At 43.8% G+C, this 26,495-nt stretch overlaps 1 protein-coding gene across 1 annotated transcript in view; it reads right to left on the reverse strand.

Annotated features, from left to right (window-relative positions):
- The window catches only part of GALNT9 (polypeptide N-acetylgalactosaminyltransferase 9), a 161,217-nt gene that overhangs the window by 66,851 nt on the left and 67,871 nt on the right, over positions 1–26,495 (reverse strand). The window contains exons 5-6 of the mRNA XM_063351229.1: positions 25,685–25,882; positions 15,447–15,564 (exon numbers count right to left, since the gene is read on the reverse strand). Of these exons, the coding sequence (XP_063207299.1) occupies positions 15,447–15,564; positions 25,685–25,882 (316 nt within the window). The remainder of the gene's footprint in view (positions 1–15,446; positions 15,565–25,684; positions 25,883–26,495) is intronic.

The following is a 26,495-nucleotide window of genomic DNA, read 5'->3' on the forward strand; positions in this document are numbered from 1 at the left end:
CTGCATTGGCTAATCTTTCAAGAGCTTCTATACCATTCCCTTAAATCCTTATTAGGCAATTTGCTTCTTGGCACTCAGCACTGTGGCTGACCCTTCTTTCTGTCAACACACCCCGTTTTACCTTCTTTTTCTCATCGCTGTTCTTAACGCCGTGATCACACACACGGTGTGTGATGGATACCGTCCATCTGGTGAGGCTCTTGTAATAGGAAAAGCCCTTTCTCTCCCAACCTCTGCCTACATTACCATATTTCTACATAAAGGCATTTCTGTATAAGTAAAACTCCTCTTTTGTAATGCCTTCCATTCTAACACTACACATATATTGAGAGTGTACCAGTTCATCGCAGCACTCAAACAGTTTGGTATATAAAAATCACATTTATAATAGTCCCTTTTAAATTACACATATGCTATTGATTATGTATATTAACGGGACAATTTATGTGCAACAGTGATGGTTGCACTTTTATAGTTAAGACAATGGGACTTATGCAGAATGTTGACAATGAAAATTTTAAATCCAACCAATTTAAATACTCTGTTCTGCTTCCATTTTGCAAAACTGATTGAAGCCAAAACCAAGTTTCTCCCTTTAATTCTTTTGCTACAAAATATAGCACTTCCATACATTTCTGGGTTTGGAGGAAAAAAACCTGCTTTTGTATTTGAAATTGTGCAGTTGTGATTAACCGTATTATGAAGTTCTGTGTTTTGGCATAAATCCAATTATTTCACAGAAGCCCCGAGAGGAGGAATGGCCCAAAATGAGCACTAGTCCACAACCTTTACATACATATAAGTATGTATACACAGAGTTATATACACAAACACACAGATGAGTTACCAAAATATCAAGATGCTGAGAGAGAACGGGCATACGATGCCACAGAAAGAGGGCATGCTTAACTAAGGGGATAACAGTATAGAAAAGAACAAGTCTACATTTGTGACAAGAAGTCTGTCTTTCTGATATGTCTGATATTGAAGAGCATTGTAATATTTGAGTCTACATTTAAGAAAATTGGAAGTTCTTCGGTAGAGACACATGAAGTAGTATCAGGAAAAAACACCCTATCATAGAACCATAGGGTTGGAAGGGACCTCTGGAGATCATCTAGTCCAACCCCCCTGCCAGAGCAGGGTCATCTTAGAGCAGGTTGCACAGGAACGCGTCCAGGTGGGTTTTGAATGTCTCCAGAGTTGGAGACCCCACCATCTCTCTGGGCAGCCTGTTCCAGCGCTCTGCCACCCTCAAAGTAAAGAAGTTCCTCCTCATGGTTAGGTGGAACTTCCTATGCTCAAGTTTGTGCCCATTACCTCTTGTCCTGTCCCCGGGCACCACTGAAAAGAGCCTGGCCCCATCCTCCTGACACCCACCCTTTAAGTATTTATAAGTGTTGATAAGGTCCCCCCTCAGCCGTCTTTTTTCCAGACTGAAGAGACCCAAATCCCTCAGCCTTTCTTCATCAGAGAGGTGTTCCAGTCCCCTCATCATCTTGGTAGCTCTCTGCTGCACCCTCTCCAGCAGTTCCCTGTCCTTCTGGAACCAGGGAGCCCAGAACTGGACACAGTACTCCAGGTGCGGCCTCACCAAGGCAGAGTAGAGGGGGAGGATGACCTCCCTCGACCTGCTGGCCACGCTCTTCTTGATGCACCCCAGGATGCCATTGGCCTTCTTGGCCACGAGGGCCCATTGCTGGCTCATGGTCATCCTGTTGTCCACCAGGACTCCCAGGTCTCTTTCCACCGAGCTGCTCTCCAGCAGGTCAGCACCCAACCTGTACTGGTGCATGGGGTTGTTCCTCCCCAGGTGCAGCACCCTACACTTGCCCTTGTTGAATTTCATAAGGTTCCTCTTTGCCCAGCTCTCCAGCCTGTCTAGATCTTTCTGTATGGCAGCACAGTCTTCTGGTGTGTCAGCCACCACCCCCAGCTTGGTGTCATCAGCAAACTTGCTGAGGGTGCACTCTATCCCCTCATCCAGGTCATTGATGAATTCATTGAGGAGGACTGGACCCAGTACTGACCCCTGGGGAACACCACTCGTCACTGGTCTCCAACTAGACTCTGTGCCCCTAATCACGACCCTCTGAGCTCTGTCTTTCAACCAGTTATCTATCCACTTTACTGTCCATTCATCAAGCCCACTTTTCCTAAGTTTCCCTATGAGGATGCTGTGGGAGACTGTGTTGAATGCCTTGCTTAAGTCGAGGTAGACCACATCTACCACCCTCCCCTCATCTATCCATCCAGTCATGCCATCATAGAAGGCTATCAGATTAGTCAGACATGATTTTCCCTTGGTGAATCCATGTTGAGTACTTCTGATAGCTTTCTTTCCCTCCACATGCCTTGAGATGACGCCCAGAATGAACTGTTCCATCATCTTTCCAGGGATGGAGGTGAGGCTGACCAGCCTGTAGTGCCCTGGCTCCTCCTTCTTGCCTTTTTTGAAGACTGGAGTAACACTGGCTTTCCTCCAGTCCTCAGGCACCTCACCTGTTCTCCAGGACCTTTCAAAGATGATGGAGAGCGGCCCAGCAATGACTTCCACCAGCTCCCTCAGCACTCTCGGGTGCATCCCATCGGGGCCCATGGACTTGTGAATATCTAATTGATCTAATCAATCCCTCACTTGATGCTCTTCAACCCAAGGGAAGTCGTCTTCTTTCCCTGTTAATTCCCCCAATGCCCAGGACTCCTGAGGGCTGGGCCGAGCAGTAAAGACCGAAGCAAAGAAGGCATTCAGTAACTCCGCCTTCTCCGCATTCTCCGTCACCATGGCACCTGTTTCATTCAACAGTGGGCCCACAACCTCTCTGGTCTTCCTTTTGCTTCCAGTATACTTGTAGAAGCCCTTCCTGTTGAGCTTTCACCTGCTCATTTAGCAATCAACAAAAGATAACAATCCCTTATTTTTTTAAAAAAATTAATTTTCACAGCAATTAGTATTGCTAATATTTATATGTAGGAGGGAAATGAAGAATCTCAGTTATGTTACACAGGAGATCACAGAGAAGAAAGCGCGTACTATAAGCCATGCAAGTTTCTCTGAGTATCTGCATTGGCTTCCAAGCAAAACGTCCCTGCGTAGCAAAGATCTGACATGCAAGTGAATCATGGCTTGACAGCGTTCAGGATACCATTACGGCATATGAAGAGCAACTTCCAATGCCCTCTACTTTTGTTTTATTTCAGAGACCTGTTTGTCTGTGTCCACTCTTGGGAACCAGAAGTCCCAAGACCAAGCCATTTGAAGGCACCCAGGATGGGTAGGGCAGCAGGTGGAAAAGGCAGCTGAAGCTCTCTCGCTTCATAACGCACGGTAAGCCAAACTCCTTCTGACAAAGGAAATCAATACTTCAGTAGGAGACGTGCCCCAGCTTGGCACAGAATCTCAAATGAACAAAAGGCCTCCTCCTGCCTGAAGAACGCCCCCGGAGCACTGTATCAAAACTCACCTCATTTCATACAAGCATCTGCAGAGGGTATTTTCCCCTCCACGCCTCCCACGTCCTTCTTTAACATTTACTGTTTAAGATCAGTAGTCTATACAATTTATCGCACCTGTCAAGGCTAATTTATTCATGCGATCTGGCAGTAATCAAAAAGACTGAGATCGATGTGCCAGCAAACCCTGACATTTATTCATATTTTAAAGTCCCATTTGACCTTGAACTGCAGCTAACTGGAGCTGAACTTGTCAGCAGCTCTCTGCGGCTCGCTGGGTCTGGCAGATTGGTGCCTCTGGGCTAAATGCACATCAGGGCTACAAACACTCGGACCGTGAGCACAAAAGGCTGAACCACAGACAGAGGGGTAGGGGACCAGGGAAAACAGCACCATTAACAACAGAGAGGTCACAGACCCACCAGTCGATCCAGCACATGCACCAGTGTAGCTTGTACCTGCCTGTTCCCACAGCACAACTGTTCAGAACTCAATGAATTTCTTGCTAAGGGGTAAAAGTCGTGACAGAAAGGGGCAAAGGAGGAATATGACATATGTCTGCCCACAGCGGCACAAGCAGGACACCTTCAGTTGCCCCCAGCAGACTGCTGCCAGGCTGGCCACAGGTGGGCCACTCATGGCAAGTCAAGGGGAGGCAAAGGAAGAGACAGAGAATAACCCCACCTCGCCACCCTGGGAACAGAGACAGCAAAGGGCAATGCAGAAGATATTTCAGAAACTTTGCAACCCACTAGGTACCTGCCAGCACAATGCGGCAAGAGCAGCCGGAAACAGGAACAGAAAAACCAGATCTCAAGAGAATTGCTTTGAATGTGTTCTCACACTCCTCCTCAGGAACAGGCTTTAGAATTTGCTCATTCCTTTTGAAGTCCATCACCCTCGTCCTCTCCCTCACTCAATTATGCCCTAAAGGAATACAGGAATTTTAAGTGCAATTCCTCTAATGCATGCACGCGCTGTCATCTCCAGTAATAATTTCAGGCTTTGAATTCAGAACAATTAGTAGGGAAATACAATAAAATCTATCTAAAATAGTTTCAACCCGGGCTCTGCCATCAAAAGACTTTCAAATGTCCCGTGAGGACACTTTCAGAGCCTTCTGCCTCAGTTTCCACTTGGTTAATTGGGGGCGTACAGATTTACCTGAACCCCAGAATGTGCTAGGAATTATGGGCGTGACATGCTTAGACGTTACGGGGTTTTTTCTGCTGTTAGGAAGATATTTGTGTAAATGACATGCCATTAGAGACACAGAGGAAATCTAAGTGGCATTTAGGTAGTAATATGCAGCTACAGTTTTACTGAAACATGCAAATAGATTATTTTATTACAGCCAAAACACTTGAATATGTAAATGCAGTTGCACCTAACACAGGCTTTGAAGACATAGTTTGATGCTTCTCTGGGTTCTCCTTGGCTGCCTTTCTCCCGCTATAAATTCTGTATGTCATATTAAATATGATTTTCCAGCAAGATCTGCCTTTTCTAAGCCTAGAATACAAATAGAAATGACAGATATGCCATTTTGCGTTTGTTTTTCCTTTCTTTTAAATAGCTAACACCTTTCCATTATGTTGGAAGAAAGTTACCAATGGAAAGCAATCGGCGTTTTGACCAATGCATTTGCACATGTTATATATATATATGTCTTAACATTGCCATGCAATCTAATCTGATGTTCACGGAAGAGAAACAATGACATATGAGGATGCAAAGGTAATTTGTCTGTATGGATCTAGAGTAGCTGCAGTGTGCAAGCACTGAAACTACATATGGAGCTATGCGAGTTACAACAACCATGATATTAAAGCATTTCAGCCAGCCTGTTTCCTTATTTTTCCTATGCAGGAAACAAAAGTTGAGAGAGAGAATCTTTGAACTCTTTAAGGGAGACTTTAAATATTTTGTTGGATTTTTTTTTTCCTTTTTCATTTCCTTCATTCCATACTGAAATTACTTAATTTATTTGTGCAGGAACAAAGCAGGAATTCAGCTTCACAACAACAATGAAAAAAAGTACAGAGCAAATGTGGCAAATGGGTGTCATCACGTTCCAACCCCTGGCAGCCAATATGATCTAAAGGTACATTACTGCACACATCACGTCCCAAAACACTGTCATGAAGCATTTCCCCAAAGCTGTTAAAGGACACTGAATGGAAGGAAATGATATACCTCTGCAGGATGAGCAATTTATTATTTTGGTTTTGGACAATGGTGTTGTTCTACAACATGACTGCAAGCAAATACTCACTGCCACCAGTACCAAAAAGGAAGAGACCATAAAACCGAGGCAACCTCGGGAAAGTATTTTAGGGTTTACTTTCAGGAGAAAGACTAGGTGGCAACAGATGAACTTCTCATCTGCTCGCTGTTTTGACTCTGTCAGGACTGCCATCCTGCCCACAGACACTCACACCTGGGTATTTTCTGTCTGTGCTCAGCTGAACAGGGACCTGTTTCCCTGCTCTGTGTCCCATTGCGGCCCCTCTGTGCCGGGTCTCGTTCGTCTGCAAGCTCTCTGGGCGAGAAACTGTCTCTCCCTGCCACGTTCCTGCAAGGTGCCTGGCCCACAGTGCCTTTCTGAAATCTTAACCGCAAAACAAACAGGACGACCTCATCCGTACCCCTTTCAGAGGACATTTTCTGCCACTGCAGAGATGAAAATGTTACCGTTCCCTGTTCTGTTTTGCCCACTATACAGTGATTATTATCATTGCCATTTGCAGATGGGCAAACTGGAGAGGAAGGGTAGGAAACCAGCTCCTCAAGATCATGCAGCTGGTGATTATTCCCCAGTCAAGTGCTTGACCTGCTGTACAACACCACCGCCCTGCCCAGGGGCTCCTTTGCTGTGAATATTCCCATTGCACTACGCAGGCCATTAAACCCAAATTTATAGAAGACTTGCATTTAAAGTTTCTCATTGGTGGCTAATCTGCTGCTGCCTTCAACAAGAAGGCAGTTTGTTTATTTCATCATCTCTTTACAGTGTTAAATTGCTTTTTTCTGTGTATTAAAACACAATGCAGATGATGATATAATTTTTTGGCCCCAAGGAGTGAACTTCTATTCAACAGCACAGGTACATGCATTATTCCTTCCCCGCTCCTGCTCCTCAGCTCAGAGGTGTCTGTCACACAGGTCAGCTCAACATGCTTTGTTCTCTTCAGGCAACGCTATTGCAAGGGTAATTATAAGTCAGGTAGACATTTCTTTAGCAGACTGCAAAAGACACAGTAAAAAATGTCATCTTACCTCCCAAAGTTTTCCAGGCAGAATTAAAACAAAACCAAACAAACCTAAACCCCACATCACTACCCCCCCTCCAAACACACAACTCCTCAAAGATCAGCTCAGTCTTCTTCATACTCACATAACAAAAATGCTTTCACTCACCAGTGGTAAGGATTTATACTCCTCTGTTTAACATCATAAATAACGGTGACTTGAATTTCCTACAAGGGTAACACCTCAGCGACAGTTGACAAGTTATATATTTCAATACCTACAATCCCACCTCCAGACACTGCCCTCAACACTGGATAGTCCTATAAACCCGACGGCTCACCTCTACGGCTGAAGTACATTTTCCCAAGTGAGATGGTTTGCCTGGAGGATGGTGCCTGGGAAACCCTTCCAGCAAGACAACCACACATCAGAGCTGGCCAGATGCCATTTGGGCTGTGGGCCTCACACCCCCCAGCTGCTCCGCTGGGTCAGGGACCTTCACACAGGACACCAGCCCAAACCAAGGCTTTGCTTCAACTGCAGAAGCTCAGGCTAAGAGAGTCCTCCTAAAAGCCCTCTGTGCTTCCTAGAGGGTCAGATTAAACTTCTCATCCCTGGAAGTACAAGAATCACCTGGGGAACTAATGAAAAGGTCAATTAGAAAACAGGCATCTCCCTGATCTAGGAACAGCTGGTATCCCGAAACACTTTTGCATTTCTTTTTTCAAGTGGAAAGATGTTTTCCACATATATATATATATATATAAAATTTATTTATTTTTTTAAGAGTTCTGAAAGAGATTCAAAATGGTTCCAAAAACCTCAAAGAAACCTTCTGCCAGGTGTACTGGGCACCCAGCTAAGGACTGACAGCTGGGCACCTCTGGGTAGGCAACAGCCCGAGCCAGGCTTTCAGTAATCAGCATCAAAATTTAGAGTTCCACAGAACATTTGGAGTTCTGGATGAGCTGTTATTTTGCAATAGAAAATATGTTGTATCAGAAAGTTTCTGACCAGCTGTAGCTCATCTCTGTGCTTTTGGTTCAGTCTCGTCATTAGGGAAGTGAAAGCTATTTCAATCTCAACACAATTAGCACGCTCAACCTCTCTGCATTTTTCCTCTCTCATTCAGTTCACGCTTGCCACTCCAGAGGAACCTGTGTCAGATTTAGATTAAACCTGCAGGAAGGCGGCTGAGAAGAAAGCAGCAAAGACTAAGGAAGCATTTTCTTTCCTCAGTTCTTTCACTGTTGATCTCTCTGAAATTTCCAGCCTTGTGCTTTTATAATGTCCTAGTACACGAAAGAGTTTGTAACATAAAATGTTACACTCGATGGAGCATGATGTGATATTGAAGCCAAATGGCCAGATGCTCTTTTCTGAGCTATTTCCAATGCTCCCACTTTAGAGAGTGTTTTTAACGGTACTCACAAGCTCTAGTCCTGTAGTTCGCTGGCAATTTCACGCTAAAGCACCATTGCGCTATGTTCTGCTGAAAACATTGTTTTCCATTCGAGGTTACAGTTATCTTCAATTTAATAAAAAGAAAAAAAAGAAAAAAGTAAACAAAAATTAAAAAAAAAGGATACTGTGGTTCAAAGAAATTGCAGACAGGTAGGGAGTTGGATTCTCCCCCCAGAAACAAGATTGTGCATCTCATTTAGAGTACAATTAAGACTATATAAATGACCTGGTAGGAGAAAAACGCAAGTACTCTCAGTCGGAAGAGGCCAAGGGCCATCTTTAACTGTTTGGCTTTGCTTAACACTGTTTTCACATTCCTCTCCTTCTTGTGTGGAAGACCCTTTACACGTAAAATCCTCTGGTTTGAAAGGTGGCTGATGTCAGACATTCGAAACCCTGGCACCAGGCGCTGGCGACACTGGGATTCAGCCTGTCCTCTTCATCTGCTCTTTCATGGTTTTCTCGTTTGCTGACAGCGCTGCATCTCTGTGGGTCACTGCCCAGGGTCACGAGCACCAGTTACTGAGAGGATACAACCACAGAGCCAGGACTGGAGCAACCAGGGCTGCTAACAGCTTTCTCCAAGCTGTTAAGAGAGTCGTCGCCCCGCGTCACCCATTGGGACTGGCAGTTGGGCACTTTGGCAATGGGGGTGATCCATGGCGACTTCAGACACTCCAGGGTTCGGCAGCCTGGGATTTAATGCCTGCACGAGCGTCTTCACTTACAACTAAGTCTGTCTCCTTTTCCAGACAGAATGCATTATTGCTCTATACAAATGTCAAGCCTAATCTCATCCTGTTTGAATCAATGAAACTCCAGTGGAATGAAAAGACGCTGAACGTTTATACGGGTAGAGGACCTGGCTCGTCATATATGCACATCACCATAGAACAGACTATTCCAATCCCTATTTTGACGAGGGGAAAGGAGCTGCGAATTAATGTAATCCAGGCACCATGAATTCAATCCTTTCATGATTTCTTAATGCCTGACTTTACAAGCTTAACATTCTTTTACCTTAGGAAATGCCCATAAAAATGCTAAATTAAACTGGAGATGGAAAAGAGGACACCTTTACTTACACGGCTTATCTGGAGAGTGAGACCTAGGAAATTTATCACAGCGATCTTTGCAATAAATGCAACAGAGTAACTTCCAATAACAGTAGATTACATCACTTATTAGGATTTTGCTTAGGCAGTGCAGAGTTCAGCGTAGAACTGTTCAGAAACATTTAAATAGCATTTAACTTCATGCTGAAAATGCTGATTTATCACAATCCAATGTGAATAGGCATGTCTAAGGACAGAGTGCACTACATTTTCAGATGCCAGCAATTATGAATTTTTGTTAAAATCATTTAAATGATTAAATGTCTTCAACCTGAAAGGCTCTTTTAAAAAACTTTTCATTTGAAACAGAATTATTTTATACTATAAATTACAGCTTGGGAAAGGTCAAAATAAAAATGAAGTAATTTTGGATTTACTGAAATAAGACATTTTGATTAACCTGTATTTTTGTACAACTTTCACTTGTATTTTACCACAGCATGTAAACTGCTAAAATTTTGAGAAACTCTGCTGAATGGGGTTCCTATTTATATCTTAGCTCTAAGACGAGGGCCCTGGCCCCATGAATCACACAGGGTAAAAAGCATTGTCCAGAATTCAGAATTAACGTTTGCCATACATAAACCTTGTGGCATTTTTATTACAGCACACCAGCCTAGAATCTGCGTTTAAAACACCGACTGCTCAAAGGAATCTAAATCTCCTTAGCTGAGGGTAATAAAATCAGGTCAAGAATTCACTACTCAACAATCTTCCATTAGCATTTCTGTTCAGAGAAAATGTAGTTCATCTGTTTTTAAAGAAAGTAAAGCCGGGCCATATAGCGTAAGTTTGGAGAGTATAACGGTTTGCTTGTGTATGAAAATCTGTTAGGCAACGAGCTTTATTTCCTTGTGAAGAGATTTCAGTGAATCTGCATCACGATTTTTTTACAGTACACACAGTATTTCTGCGAAGCCCCGAGGTGGGACTGCATCCCTACATACATAACCCGTGCTTGGTTTCAGCTGGGAGCTCGGCCACCATTAGCAATGCAATCACAACAGCAGAGCGCGCAGATGATCTGAGCTTTTATCCTGCTTTCAGACAATTCTTTTTGATCCTAATGGATTGTGTGTTCCCAGGACCGTGCCATTGTCAGCAGCCAAAACTGGCCAAAATTACCTGTGACACATCTGCACGAGGACACGAGGTCACAACTAATCTTAAGCATCCAGCTAAACTCTGCTGGAGAACTAAGCCATCACTCGAAGTCACCATAGAGTTAATTTGTCACACTGCTACCTAGGGACATCTCTCATTGATTTCTCTGGCCAGGACCTCTTAAAACAGTAGGTTTCTTTAATATATCTCAAACTGGGTAAGTCATTAGCTTGGGGGCGGTGGGTAGTGTTTGCTCGTTTTTTGGGTTTTTTTCAAATCTCTGAGTTAGAACCTCTAAGAATTCATCAACTGGTGGAGATTCTCCCCTTGGAGGTATATCACAGTTATTGAGAATAAAGTAGTATGTCCAGTTGATGCTGGCCATAAAAGAGAAAAAGTTTTGCTTTCAGTTGTGAATGTGGCAACATATTTTTTATTTAATTTGTTTGGATTCTTAATGGTGGAAGCAGAATTTAATTTGTACTAGAGACTCCTTTAAAATAAATGCTTGATCTCTTCCCACCCGCTATTACAGTTGATGGGTACAAAATAAAAAGAACAGCAATTCATTCGCCTTATCACTGGAGCACCAGAGGAAGAGAGAGATCCTTAATGCAATGATTAATGACTCACTATAAAAAGATGCATCATAAACTGCTCATATTAGGTCAAATCATAAACTCGGCTTTTAATGTTTATATGATTCCTCTCTAAATAATTGTGTCTGTAGCTCCCACTACAAAGGGAACTTACCTGATCCTTGCAAACCATGCAGTTTCTTACAGAGTCATAATTTGTGACCCTCTCTTACAGGGATCACTGTCTTCCTCTACATTTAAGCATTCCTTGAATTTCTCTTACTATTGGGACGACTGTTTGTACTACAGGTCAGAGAGACTATTTGATGTCCCGGAGCAGCAAAGATGAACATGATCTATGCTGAGTTTAGGGTGTCTTCTTCGGGCACAGACACATCCACAGCTTTGCTGAAGGAGAAAGTACCATTGTTTTTCTTTATCTCTGCCTCCAGGTTGGGAAGAGGACAGCTGAACAGCAGCTGAAATGAAAACAGGGCTACCGACCGCTCGCTGGATCCAGGTGGATGGAAGGAGGCAGAGCAGTGGTGTGGTGCTCGCCTGAATGCAGCTAACAAGCCAAGTTGCTCGTGCTTACGAAGGCACCTCGTCCACATAGGAGTTGGCCACGATTTGCCGTTGTAAATTCCTGGCCAAAATCAGTTTTTAGGTGCTTACAAATTCCCATCAGCTTCAGTAGCTGGTTGGTGAACATGAAGAGAATAGCACCATTTGTCCATAACAGAATTCAGTCCTGTATTTATCCATCTTGCGGTGAAACTGTCATCTTTGAAAAATATAGTACAAGATGACATTATGTAAGTGTCCTTACTGTCACAAGCCTGCAATCATGTCCCCCTCCCTTTTATTTCCCAGAACAGCTGGTGCTTTTTCTCAAACAAACCAGAATCTCTCTAGCTTGGCAAAAAGACATTGGCTTCACTGCAAAGCTAACCCATTAAGGAGAGTGTCACAGCTCCAACCAATATGAAGTTTACACAAAAAATAATACGAGTTAAAAAAAGAGCTGCAGATCCCTAAATACTTTCAACAGATGTGGTAGCCCCATCACTTTATGCACTGCTTACTCAGTACAGAAATTCACTTAGGCTAATTATTTAAATATTTCCATTTATGGAATTCAGAAAAGGGGAAAGCCAATAGTAGAATACCCAAGATGATAATTTTTTAATAAACAATAGATTTAAGGGGGATTAGCTGGGTTATCAAACAGTATCCTCCCAAATCAGCTCATTAGTTTCACTGTCTTTCCCTATTTCCCTTTAATAAAACGATTTAAATGAGGGTTCATTAGGTACAATGTAATCTAATTCAGACACTCGAAGCCTAATCCCTTTTCTTTTAGCAGTAACATGATAATAGTTTGCAAAAAAGTTTAAAGGATTATTGTTACAGCTATTTTAAATAGGGACTGTTTTCAGCCAAACGTGTGTCACCACTTCCCTACCATTTTATTATTTATTATTGTACTGTTTCTTGCTCTTTAGTCATTCATTCATTCATTCACTCTTTCATTCCCTTTTCTGTCTTTCCTTGCTCCACACAGGCAAAGTCACACATGGGCAACAGGCTTTTGACAGGCTGCACCTGGAGGGTCGTGGTCAATAGCTCCTTTTCAAACTGTCAACCTGTCACAAGTGGGGGCCCCCAGGGATCGACAAATGGGCCCAACACTGTTTAGTATCTTCTTAAGTGATCTGGATGATGGAATCAAGTGTAGCCTGACAAAGTTTGCTGATGACACCAAACTGAGCAGGGAAGTGGACACTTCGGAAGGGAAAGACAGCCTGCAGGAAGACCTGGAGAGGCTGGAAGAGTGGGCTAACAAGAACCTTATAAAGTTCAACAAGGACAAGTGTAAGGAAGGTCTTGCACCTGGGGAAACTTAAAGCGACCTGAGAGTCCTGGTGGACAACAAGCTCAACATGAGTGAACAGCGTGCTGCTGCAGCAAAGGAAGCCAACAGGATGCTGGGTTGAATCAACAAGGGCATCACCGTCAGAGACAAAGAAGTCATTATCCCACTCCACTCAGCGCTTGTCAGGCCACACCTGGAACACTGCGTTCAGTTTTGATCCCTGCTACGCAAAAAAGATGTGGACAGGCTGGAGAGAGTCCAGAGAAGGGCCACCAAGATGATCAAAGAACTGGGAAACCTGCCATGTGAGGAAAGGCTGAGAGAATTGTCTTTGTTCAGCCTTGAGAAAAGACGGCTTAGGGGAGACCTTATGTTCCAGTATTGAAAGGGTCTCTCCCTTTTTACAAGAAGTTACACAGATAAGATGAGGGGTAATGCGTACAAGTTACTCCTGGGGAGATTCTGATCGGACACAAGGAAAATTTTTCCCAGTGAGAACAGCCAGCCATTATCTCACTTTCCCAGTGAGAACAGCCAGAATAATCTCCCCAGGGAAGTGCTGGATTCCCCAACATTGGACACTTTTAAGATCCAGCTGGACAGGGTGCTGGGCCATCTTGTCTAGGCCGTGCTTTTGCCAAGAAAGGTTGGACCAGATGATCCTTGAGGTCCCGTCCAACCTGGTATTCTGTGGTTCTGTGATCCCTCTGTGCAGGCATAGGGGATATGCCAAATATCCCCGCGTGGGTCAGTGCACCAGGCCTTGGGAAAGGAATGAATTTTTGCGACTTACTTTGAGATTCTGGAGTTAAAAAATAAAAAACAACCCAAACCAAAAAACTTCATAAATTCACAGTGATTTTATAAATATCCTAGAGGGAAGGGAGAAGGTTCCTGTGCATTTTCATGCTGCTAGTTTCTGACAGCTCTGAAAGACACGCAGGAGGGGATCACACGTAGGACTTGCAAATTAGGAGGCAGACGCTCTCTATTACTTACCGTGCTAGATCCAGGCTGAAAACACAGAGTAACAGATCCATGCTGTGGACGTACAGTTCCTTCAGAATAAACTCACTCACTCCTGTACTTTTATAAAGCCTTTTTCAAACAGTAAGGTTCATTATTCTTTGTATGGCAAAAAAACCCAAACCAAAAAACCCAAACCAAACCCAAAGAACGAGAGCAGGTTTCTAGATCCTAGGTTTCTGCAGACCTTAACAGGTTCCCTACCCCTGAAAACCTGTCCTCGCTCACTTCAAATCCTCGTCTCTTCAAGCAAGTGCCATTTCATAATCCTATTAAAACCTTTGCCTCTGTTTACCAGGAGCCCTAATCGTACTCAGCAAGTTCTTCTCGCTTAAGGAATAGTGACAGCTTTCAGATTTCTTAGGAGGCTTATTCATCAGCTACGCCAGAGTTTTGCCAGAGCGTTCAATCTATTCTGGGAGCAGCCATGTGGAAAAAGTTTCAAACAGCTCAAAGCCCTGCACAATGATAAAGGAAAGCTCACACAATCCTGGTAATAGCCTGACCCTCTTAAGGAAAATTGGATGATTTGTGGTAGCAGTTTTTCTGTCCCCTATGTGAATTCTGAACCTTAAAGTATAAGCACAGTCCCATTACAAACCCTTTCCCTCTTGCGATGCTGGAATAATAAATACACACCCATACGTGAAAATAAACTCTTGCTGTAATGACCTTCTTCCTCAGCCCACTGGTGTGAAGGAGTTTGTAGCCATTTTGGAAAAAAAGAGTCAGATAAAGAATGGACTAATTTGATGTTCAATGTTTCACCACGAGCAGAATATATGCCTTAATGAGCACATTACATGCACCAGGGACGTGTTACTGTGAAGCAGGGAATAAAGAGTAAGGGGAAAATAATTAAACAGTCAGCTTTATAACGAGGAAACTGTGTTCATGCAACATTAAGTGGCCTAATTTTCAAGTGCTAAGCAAAGACATGTTCCTTGGACTTCAGAAGGACTTGCTGGCAAGCACCACCTTGAAAACAAGGGCGAAGGATCACAAGTACCAAACCTCCTATAGGTCTAGAAGCGCAGGGTGGACTGATGCTGTCCCGAAGCCATCTGTCCACATTTTGCACTGACCTATCCGACAGGATCAAATACCTGTACCCTGTAGTTTTGATTCTATACGGAGGACCCTTAAAGTTTTAAAAAACCACATCATGCGTTGTACATAGAGCATTATAAGTGACTTCTGGCAGCCTGGCCTTAGTTTTCTGTTGGTACTGCATCAGCTAGGCACAAGCATACAACATCATCGAAGTGCAATGAGCACATGAAGACTTAGTGTAGCTGTTTGCACAAGCAGAGCTAGTGGGAAAGGGGAAAATCTGTCTCTCTGGGTTCAGACACTGACAGAATGAAACAATAAACCATATTTCTGACTGTTCAGTTCTCTCAAGGCCAGTAAGGCCAGAAACATTCATTTACTGGGACTGTCAGTTCCAGATAGCATTGCAATATCAATTACTTTAGCATAATGACCTATCAGTCAGACAGCAATTCTGTTGGGCCACAGGCTCCCCGTCTTTCTTTGCAAATGGACATGGCACAAACTCTCTTCTTTGTTACTCACCCTCATGCCCAATTCAATGTTTTCTCCTCCATAGACCTCCATCCCAGGGTCAAGCAAGCCAATCTCACCAAAATACTCTCGGTCCACTACAAACGAGCATCCAATCATGGCTGGTGTCCTGCACAGAGAGATTAAAGTAAAAAATTAAGTCATTTATTAGCTGCTACAGAACCCACCTTCTAACAATTTTACACAGACAAAACAGTTCTTAGTCTTCAAGTTTACATTTTAAATGTATTTATTAGCGTGCAATCGCATTGCACGCCATCCCCCCAATGGACAGAGGACCTTGTGGGACCAGTGCCACCCAAGTAACTAGCACACTGCCAGACACACTAGGACCAGCTGTCTGTGAGACAGACACAAGATGTGAAGTCAAGCACTCCATGCATGTAAGTGAAGCATCCAGCTGGTTTTCCTTTGTTTTATGGACACAACCTCTGTGCTGGAGCTGAAGTTCATCACCATACAGAGTAGCACAAGAACCAGAAAACACTTTATTTAAAAAGACAGATACACAAAGAAATCCCATCAGCTTTGTCAGAAATGAGGACTCCCTTTACCCACATATTCAAAGTAACTGCATGTCAAGAGCCATAGGTCAATCATGGTGTGAAGTCTGGCAAGGGACTTCCTGGAGTCAGCTCCCGCAGATAAATTTCAGCCTTTGTGAAGCTGTTCCATGATTAATATTTCTATGTTTGCTGAGGTCAGTCTTTAGAAAAGGAAAAATTTTCAGAGGAAGAGACTTTGCCCTCAGATCTGCCACTGACCAACTGGGTGATTTCAGATAAATCATTTCCCTTCTCTGAGCATCAGTTTCTTTATGTGTAAAACTATGGCTCTGCTCTCCTTTACAAAGCAATCTGAACGCTGTCACCGAGCAGCACTACATGACAACAAATTCTGAGATCATTTACCATACGAACACAAGCATTATTTCAATGCAATACAAGCTAGTGACATGTACTAGTTTCATTCATCCAGACTTGCTCTGCATCTCTGTACTGGTCACAACAACTGCCTCTAAAATTCAAGGTAGGAGCTAGGTTTTGCTACTATAGTGCATAATTTAAAAATGTAAACTTGACTAAGGTGGAAAACCAACAAGAGCCTGCAGCTCCGTGTTTGACATGCAATTTGGCTGCAGGTTGCATAGAACCTACTGCGAGATCATGGGGAGTCATCCTGCAATCTGAGCTACAGGATGTGCCTGGTCCCTGTGGACAGACCCCCCCCATTTTCGTGAGATCCCAACAGAGCAGGCTGCTGAATCAGAAAAACTGCAGAATCATTTGAGAAACTGAACACTTTTGGAGCTGACCTAGAAGGATGAGCTGTGCTCCCTCTTGCATTGAAAGGGAGGCAAGTTTGGACCATCTGGCAGATACGACGTTATTCCTAACAGTGCTATTGTAAAAAGACATCAGGAAAATTCTAATTTATGCCAATTTTCTATTTTCTAGTAGAATAGAGAATGCTCTATCTAACACCCAAGCTTATACATACACCATGAAAATGCTCTATAGAAACAAACATGATGGAAAAGGTCTAAAACCTATTTTAAGAAGTCTCCCTTGTCATGCACTAATATTATACTGTCACTGTGAAGTCTCTCTTGTCCCAGATACCTGCACATTTCTTCAACTTGCACAGAAAGCTATTCACAAGGTATTTGCCCATGACATCTGAGAAACGTAATCATGAGGCAGCTTCATACACATGTGAAAAACTGCCCTGGCTGGGAAAATGAACACATTTTTCACCCATGTATTGGTGGATCCCACCAGTAGCAGCAGGTGGCTGCTAGAACGGTGTTATCACATCAGGTCGTTTTTCTCATCATCAGTTCACTGTTTCTACAGCAGGAGGTTAAAAAAGCTTCAAACAAACAGCCAAGATAGGGTTAGATAAAACAATTCTTTGCTCCTGGGCCTAATGCATAACCCAGCATTGCAGAACATTGCAGCCTATGGCAGGAAGTATCTGGTACCCTTGAAAAGGTTCATTTGCTGAAGCGCTGCTGTTACTTAGCTGTAATGGACTCTGCTGTCGCGCTCACGTTACTGGTACTGCTTCAGCATCTCTCCCTTGCACCTCTTCTCAGTTTGAAAGCCAATGCAAGCTCTCAGATCATGACAAGCGTATACTGCAGTGCACACTCTCCCTCTCATGTTTTCCCTGCGTAATTGAAAAAGGCAGCTGTTGATAGGAACACATTTGATCAGCACTGTTTCTGACAAAGAAGTTGAAATAGCTTGATTAACTCCCATGTTCCACCCTTGCGGAGTGACATGCGTTCCCTGGATCACGAGCTGGGGGGACAAGATTCAATGGTGGTTACAAAGGCAAACATCTGGCTTTCACAGACGACTTTGGACTGAAGTGGGGCTCTCAGCCAGATCCCCGCGCCCCTTCAGTCAAAAAGGCTGGAGGAAACTGAGGCCAGATGTCACAAACCCTACAAAGAAACTGCAGCAGGGTCACCACCAGCACCTTCAGTGCTTGGACCTCTCCCACGCCCCACAGTCCCCCTTTCACGTGCACAAAAAATTCCAGCACTTCTTGCTTGATGCTGTGATTTGTGAAAACTTTCTGCTGAATCAGTCTCTAGTCAGAAGTGGTCTCAGAGCTCTATGAAAACCACACACGGTCCTTGGTACTCCCGGCTGGACACATCCACCTTCTGTTGGTGCATATACTTGTACACCAGGATCTTTACAAGATGGATGGCATTTATAAATTCAAGTTATTTGGTAAAATGCACCTTCCTGCTTATAGCTCCTAGAGCCATGCCTGAAGACAGACTTGCCTAGAAAGACTGAGCGCTCTCCTGCACACAGGACCAGACATATCCTATATATATCCCACCGTCTCATCCTATTATCACTGAAAACCATATTTTAGGCTACCGAGGAATAAATTTGGTCTAGAAACTGAAATGAAAGACGGACGTGACCAAGGAAAGGGAATTCAGGAGCTTTGAAATGAAATAAGCCTTTGAGAGAATATTAGGTATTTCTTAAGTGTTAACCATGATAAAAAGGGAAGGAGGTGGGGGGAAGAAACACATTCCACGTTCTTCATTTTCCTTTTTATGTATTTAAAACTAAACGCAGGTGGCTTAACTGGATGAAGGCGAGAGCATCACTGCTTTGCAAAACTGAGCTGCTAGTTTGGGCTCAGACTCCTTCCCTTTCCAGACACGCCCCCCCCGCCCTGCCCCGCCAAATCCCCTGGAGGCAGCTCCTTACAGCCGTAGGATGCTCCCATGAGGACATTTCTCCTTCCTTCCTAATGAGGAACGGTACCGCCCGGCTTTGCAGACTGCTCTTAGGTGCTCGAATCTTTTTCTCTGGGGGATGGATTTTTGCAGCTGTCGTCTCTGTCCATTAAAACACTGGCTTGTTAATTGAATGGGGGCGGGAAAAACATTTAGATGCAACTACGTAATTATCACTCACAGATGAATGCCACTGAGGACTGCCTCTGCAACTCCCTCTCTCTCTTCTAGGTTTTATTTCTTCTCATTACATAGATTCACATGCAGACTCCACAAGCCTTCATAGCTGATTTAGAAAAAAATACGTTTTTAGGAACAAGCAACAACAGCAGTGCAATGGCAGAAGGAACCACATCCAGCTTTTCAGAGAAGCCAGTCAAAAATTGCCACTGTCAGTGCCTTCCTCTACCTGCATTTGGCCGCCTGCAGCCACTGCTCTTCTGCACAGCGGCACGGCTGCCGCCCCACCAGCTGAACGGAGCGGCCTGTGGCTCTGCCCTGGCTGCGTTCTGATGCGATGGAAGAACTTGCCTACGATGCACGATGTTGGATTTTCTGCATACTGCTTGTTCAACTCTTCCATTAGGTTCAACCGGAGTTTTGGGCATCCAGTCCTCATCCAGCCCAGGCCCTTAACTTCCCTGTGCTTTGACTGACCCAACTGTAAACTAAGTGTAATGCGATTGCACGGCCCAGTGAGCTGGTAACAGCGCTGCGAGCCGGGGGACCCTGACTCTCTTCCCAGCTCTGTCATTCATCTGGTCTTCAGTGAGTCACTTCCTTCTGCCTCTGTTTCTCCATCTGCGAAGCACACATAAAATACTGGGGAAAAGTCTGAGAACTGCTTCAGCAGCTTGAAAGCCTGAGATTCAATTCTCAAATTGCTTTAAGCATATAGGTGGATAATTTATACCGACTACAGCGTTACATTGACACATTGCAAACACTTTTTAAAAAAACTGCAAAAAGCATGAGACCCTCACTTGGCTGTAATAATTCGTTTTTCCAGTACCTGAAAAACTCCCGCATATCTACTACTTTTAGTACAGTAACCTAAACCACACCTGCTGTATATAAAAGGACCTTTTCCCTTAAGTCATGGACTTCCTAGTAAAACAGTGACATTTTTAGAAGGAAGGCAACACAAAATAGCAATTAGAGGTGTGCTATTTTTTACCAACACCTCAAAGGTGTTGGGAAACTTAATTGATCTGTGGAATATTCTTTGACACAACTGAGGATGTTATAAGCATTAATTATAATCAACAGCAGCACTCAAAGGATAACGCGGGAAACACAGCAAAATGGCTCTTGCAGCTAAACCTTAAAATGGAGCGTAGAATAGTATTGATTCTGCACGGGGGAAAGATACAGCATAGTCAATTTGTGGAAATTACTTGATGGCATGGCTGTAGCGAGGGAGATATGAGAGAGACATTACTCGGGGTAATACTCTGGGGAAAGGGAGGAAGCAGCGAGCAGCACGTCATGGTGGTAAACCCTCCCTCCCTCCCTCCCTCCCCGCCTGCGGTGGCCGCAGGTACAGTGCGGGCGGCGCTGGGGAAGGGAAGAGATGCACTGTGTGGAAGAGGGCAGTGCCTGCTACGGGATGGGGTACCAGAGACAGAGGACACGTTGGCCAGAGATGAAAGCCCCTTGCTGTAGGTCTGAGTCACGACAATTTCGTTTCAGTGAGATCTCCAGGAGCACGGCTCTGTCGGCAACACGCCAGCAGGCGCTGATACACATTTCTCAGCCAGGTGCATCCCCCTCCTTCCCTTTACAGACAACTAAAGGATGCTGCCTGGGGCCTTCGTCAGGAACATGTGAAGGAGAAAGCGATGAGCACTAGACTGACGTATTGCACGTGATATGATAAGTCTCCTTTCCCTTATGCATCATTCTCCCCCTGCCTTAAGATCAGTATACATGCAATCAGGTCACATCTGAAACAGTTTTCAGAGCGTACGACAAGTCTAATTTCCAGGAGAACTGACCTACAACCAAGGACACACAAATACATAAATACAAACACAAATATAACTGTAAATAAATATATAAACATAAACATATATATACAGGGATAAGGAGAGAGAGAGAAAGATATTCGAATGACACACACACCGTATCTTTGAGTTTTCCATCTTTCCTGGCAGAACGTTTCTTTGATTCAGGTTCCTAAGCAGCACCTCACCCCTGGCCTGACAGATAAGCGGGGAAACCTGCATGGTACCTGCATAAGCATTTATTTTTTAATTACAACCCACGTCTTCTGCAAGAAAGAGTCACACCAGGCTGTGAGAACAGAACTCAAGGACAGATTTGCTGCTCGGGAGCTACGGGAAAAAAACTGACAAGCTTAATGATGTGAAGGTTTGTTAACCCCTTTGGACAGCTATAGCATGTGAAAAAAAGCAACCTAGAAAGCTCGGCAAGGAAAGGCAGGGTGATAGCGATGTAGAATAACTCCCTGATGCCCCACAGCAGTATATTTTTTGGACTGCAGGATACACGTCAGAACTTGGACAAATGAAAAAGAAACTGCTCTGCTACAGGCTCCTGTGGAGCAGCAACTGAAAAGATGGCCATAATCAATATACAGTCACCAGCTTTATTGTTACACGACCGCATGGTTTATCCTGAAAGACTTTACAGATGAGCCCCTTCCTAAGCTCAGGTACACAGAGAGATTTCTTCCTAGAACAGCAAAGACCCAACGTGGCTGTATCACCATCACTACGACAGACCAGCACGGGGCCAGACGTGCACGTGAGATGGGCACACACGCTCCCAGCTAACGCAGGCAGCACAAACCACTTCACCGTGGCCATATCAGACGCTAATTTATATCTATGAGTGAGACGCAAGTGCTTTGTGGAGTGGCTGAGAGTGCGTGTACATACACTTTCCTACTGGTACCAAGCTATGGCATATTAAAGCAGTAAGTGAGAACATATGCGACAATGAAATGCACCAGTGCTGCTGGAGGAAGATAAAATGGAAAGCTGTGCAGCGCTTGGCTGTGTCAGGCTGACTAATGACTCTAATGTTAGTGGCTGCTGATCAAGAAATCAAACACAGAGCAGTCCATCATAATCACGGCAGGTGAGGGAAGATGAACCAGAGCTCAGGATGCCAGAAACCTTCCTCACTGTTCCAAAACCCAGTAGTATCTTCTGCATATAGAAAAAAACCCAGCTTGTTTCAATGCATAATCAAATTCATTAGAAACCCTTTGAAACAGGTTCCTTTGTTACACAGTTTGTTGCCAGATGATAAGGACATTTTTGGGCAGTGTGTTCTCAGGAACACAAATGGAAAATGACGTGATGGACACAGCGTGTCAAAATAACAATCCTCATTTAAATCTTCATGTTAGAGACATCTTACATCTCAAATGTCAAACATGCAAAATGGATTGCCTGCAGAATCCAATTTGGGGAACATCAATTGTTCTGAATTTCAGAGTATTAACGTGGAAAAAAAAAATAGAACCGACTTCAAACTGTATCAGAAATCTTTCCAAAATCTGACACTTTGTTCTTGCTTTTTCTTTACCTTTGTTTGCACTTCAAGGTCACATCCCCTTTGTCGCTTGGACCACAACAGCTGATCTGACATTTTATGGTGTGCACTTGACACAACCGCCTATACGGTGCCCCACTGGCTCGAGGAACAATTCCTGTTCCTCCCCAGCAAGGCTCTGAGTAGGATCACACCACTGTTAGTGTTCAGGAAGGCAGAGGATCGGGCTTCAAATAGAAAACTTCTGAGAAAAGAAGTACGCACATCTGTTGTATAATCCCAGAAGAAAACAGGAATTGGACTCTGCTTTCTAAATGTCTCACCCAATTCTGCAGATCGATGATATTTATTCATACAATGCAAACACCAGAAATGCCAGGGCTCTGATCCTCACTGATACCAGGGTACTCATTTTTTTTAACACTGAAAATCTTTAATCCCTTTGGAGATCTGGGAGGAAGTATTCAGCAACACCAACCACAAAACCAGTCATGGGGTTATTAGTTATTAGCCTTTTCTTTTACAAAACACACAGAGACACAAAACAAACCTACTATTTATTGAAGGCAGTGTCAAGGGAAGCCTTAAGAGGGACAGTGTCAGCAAGGACTAAATAAACTTGTAGTTTTCACGCTGATGAACAGTCCGGCAATCTTATGAATGCCCTGAACAGACACCTGGATCCAAAGACCAGCAATGTGGACCAGTTTGCATGCCTTGCGAACTGGACTGAAACAGAAATCATAGTTGCAGTGCATGGTTTGGAAAGCTCGTTACAAAACCAAAATTTGTACTAAACCAACAGAGATTTTTGAAAAAGTTTGCTTGCTAGTCTGACTTCCTTTTGAAAATACACCTTAAATTTTCTACAGCTACTAAGTTCCCATCGTGTGTACTTTCAAATCTCAGTTCTCAGTACAGACTTCCTGAACCTTTTCATCAATAACACTTGCATATTCACTCTTTCCATTACCGTAATTACGCTAGCATATCACTTAAAAGCCACAAAATTGCCTTGTCTTTCTATAGGCAGGCAGAACAGAACAGCACAGCCAAATCCTTTAGCAAATCCATCCAGGCGCTGCTGCTTCGGAGGCCCATCAGAAATCAGTGCAGCGTGGCTATAAAGTGGATGCTCCGCTCTCCAAGATCACTGCCTGCAAAGCACATGTTCCCAGGGAGACAGATAAGTGTTCACGGTTCCACATTGATGTGTCTGCACTTTAGGGCATGTAATTCATAATTTGCAGGAGAGATACTTATGCAATCACAACGTCTCAGTGCTCCTGATATTTGTCAGCAAGGGTTGGGCGCTCTCCTCCTTGTGCTGCTTGTCTCATCTGTCTCTGGGCAGTTTGCGCACTGTTGAATTGGAGGGTTGCTTCACTCAGGTTCAGAAGAAAATTGTTGCTCTCAGGAGCCAGCTACTTACGTGCATCAGATTTCAACACTACTCAGTGCTTGAGTTCAGACCTTATTCACTTCTGTATCAGCCCAACTCAGTGCCAGCATAACTCCAGCAAGAGGTTGAACATAAACCTGAGGAACGCCCATGGTAAATCAGGCCCCATAGTGCCAAAAAACCACTCTTATCCCAGCATTACAGGGATAAGATTCCTTATTCTCCATTAAAAAGAATTGTAATTGAATTTCCAGAAGCGTTTTGCAGACACAGCTTCCATACTCGAGGGAGTGCACGAGCTACCACCACTGAAAATCATGTCTAAGAACTTGCTGAGGTTTAACATCTTAGTTCAGTCTTACCTGATGTGTGATCATTGCCTCCGGAACAGAAGATACTCAAATACTAGAACTACTCATGTGAAAATTAATACAGTGATTTCACATATAAACTGGAAGTAATGAAGTGTGCAAAACCTTTCAGGAATAAAAGACTGAAACCCCGATTTCAGGAGTGAAAGCTTTGGCTGATTAATTTTCCCTCATCAATAAACTATTTCTCAGGGCTGAGTGAAATAGATATAAAACATCTGCCCTTTTAAAACAATGTGAGGAGAGCAGGGCACGTTATCGAGGAAAACTGATTTTCTAAGTAATTACTTTCCTGCTTATTGAGGTTTCAAGCTGAGCAAAGGGTCAGTGATGAAGGACTGTGCTGTCTTGTAGTAAATAAGGTTAATGTTACTGTACAGCTCTGTTTTGCAGTCCCGGGGCATGAGAATGAACCTAAGTGCAACCTGCAACACTTGCTCAAATATGGATTGAAATATTACTCTCCGTATGAGGGACGGATCCTGTGAGATGGCCTCACCCTACTGATCACCTAGGAATGCGATTCGTTCCTCTGTGTCCTTTCCCTTCCAAAAGACCACTTGGACCTTTTCAGTTGTGCATGTTGTTTGAAGTGCTTGGGTGGATCTCAGGGCCTGATAACTCGAGCTCTACACTGGAAGGGAAGAACATCAGCTTCTCTGCCAGAGCCTACATTGGGACCATACAATAGAGTTTCAACTTCGGGATGAAGCTGATAAACAGCAAAACGAAGATTACTCTAAGGTGGTAATTTATGTCCTTCCTAAGAAATCTTAGAAATAGGGCAGAGCAACCTAAAGCGCATACTTGGGTTTCATTTTTTTTAGCCTTTGTTTCAACAGTTGCTAACAATCGTACCCTTCACCCAGCACAGTACAACTCAGAGGAACTGACAAGCATCTGCACTGGAGATGAAGGGCTAGGAGATGTGAATTTTCAAAGGAAGGGGAAAGAATGTCCCTTTCTTATCAGTCCCTGTTTTTCCTCTGTAACAATTCTCAAAAACACTACCACAATTCCCGAAACAGTATTTCCTTAGAAAGTTCCACTTCTGTAAGGTAAAATGTTCCCTTATAGAGAAAAATAAATTGGCACTCTAACTATGTGGTCCAGTTTCATTTTAAAATTAATCCAGTAGGAAAACTCAGAACACGTGCAAAGTTCTCAAAAAAAAGAGCAAGTCTTGAACAAGGCAAGGCTAACACATCTCCTACCAGTGTTGCTGGGAGGCTCTGGTTTGGGCTGATGGCCAAGAGTGCTGCCTACAGACCAAGAGTGAAGCCAGCCTCTTTGTACTCACATACAAAATACCTTTGTTTGTCATATACACGATGTTCCACTGGTTTATTACTCGTGCCAGAGTCCATTGGAAACTAAAAGCATAGGTGAAAAAGATCCTGCTGTCCTACTAAAGGCTACAATGTGAACTTGAACCACGCATTCACAACCAGAGCACATACACTCCTGGGCGTGTTGTGGTGCAGCTCTGAGATGCGACACATTCATCCCCAGCTTTGGAGAGCCATCTGTTTTCCTCAGTTTCATTTTGCTATCCCCGTACGAAGCCTCTAGCCTTGCTTCACTTAAATTCCCCCTCGGCAGACAGCTGAGATGGAAACATTGCTAGTACCAAAGTGACAGCACATGGGAGATTTACCTGATGGGAGCTGACTCATCCCCTTTATCGAGCCAGTCCTGCGGTGGGATTATGTACATGCACCAGAGGCCCCAGTTATAGCCGTGGGCTGCGTTGGCGTATTGCTGCACTTCAAAAGTGTTGTACTTGATATTGTCAATTGCTGGTAAGATGATCCGCTTTCGATCTTCTTTGATCCGGGTAAGTGCAGGTTCCACCCTGAGAACAATAAAAAAAGCAAAATGTTTTATAGCCATCCAGTAATCCCAGGTCCTGCTCTGCAGTCTGATAAAACAAAGTTCTCTAATACCAAGCAGCGACGGAGGGAGATAGCAGCCCAGAACACAGCGTCGCGGGATCCAATACAGGTCACTGTCACACACTGAAGAGGCTGGGTCTTGGTGTGGAATACTTCACGTAGCAACAGCACATGAATTATTGCCTTTATGAAGCTGTACCAGAGTTTAACAACACAAAATTTTACCAAAAACTTTTTCTGAGGCCTGGAGACTGTAATTTCATTTTGCAATAGGCAAGCGTTGAGAGACACTATCACCAAGAGTAACTAAATGGTCCCCTAACAGCCACACCACCAGGATGCCTGGTAGCGATTCAACACCTGCTCTTGCTGACAAGGCCTAAAGAACAAAACACACACCAGGGACCGAACGAATCTGAAGGTTACTCAAAGGTTTTAATCTTATTTCCTAAGGACTGACCCCAGCGGATCCAGTTTGAGTGACAAGTGTGGCTGCATTATGCCTTCTGAAACCGCTTTGGTCATGAGAAGATTTCAATTGCCAGATGGTGCAAAAGCAGGGAGCTGCAGGAA

The sequence above is a fragment of the Chroicocephalus ridibundus genome, chromosome 13, assembly GCF_963924245.1.
Source record: "Chroicocephalus ridibundus chromosome 13, bChrRid1.1, whole genome shotgun sequence".
In the NCBI taxonomy this organism is placed as follows: Eukaryota; Metazoa; Chordata; class Aves; order Charadriiformes; family Laridae; genus Chroicocephalus; species Chroicocephalus ridibundus.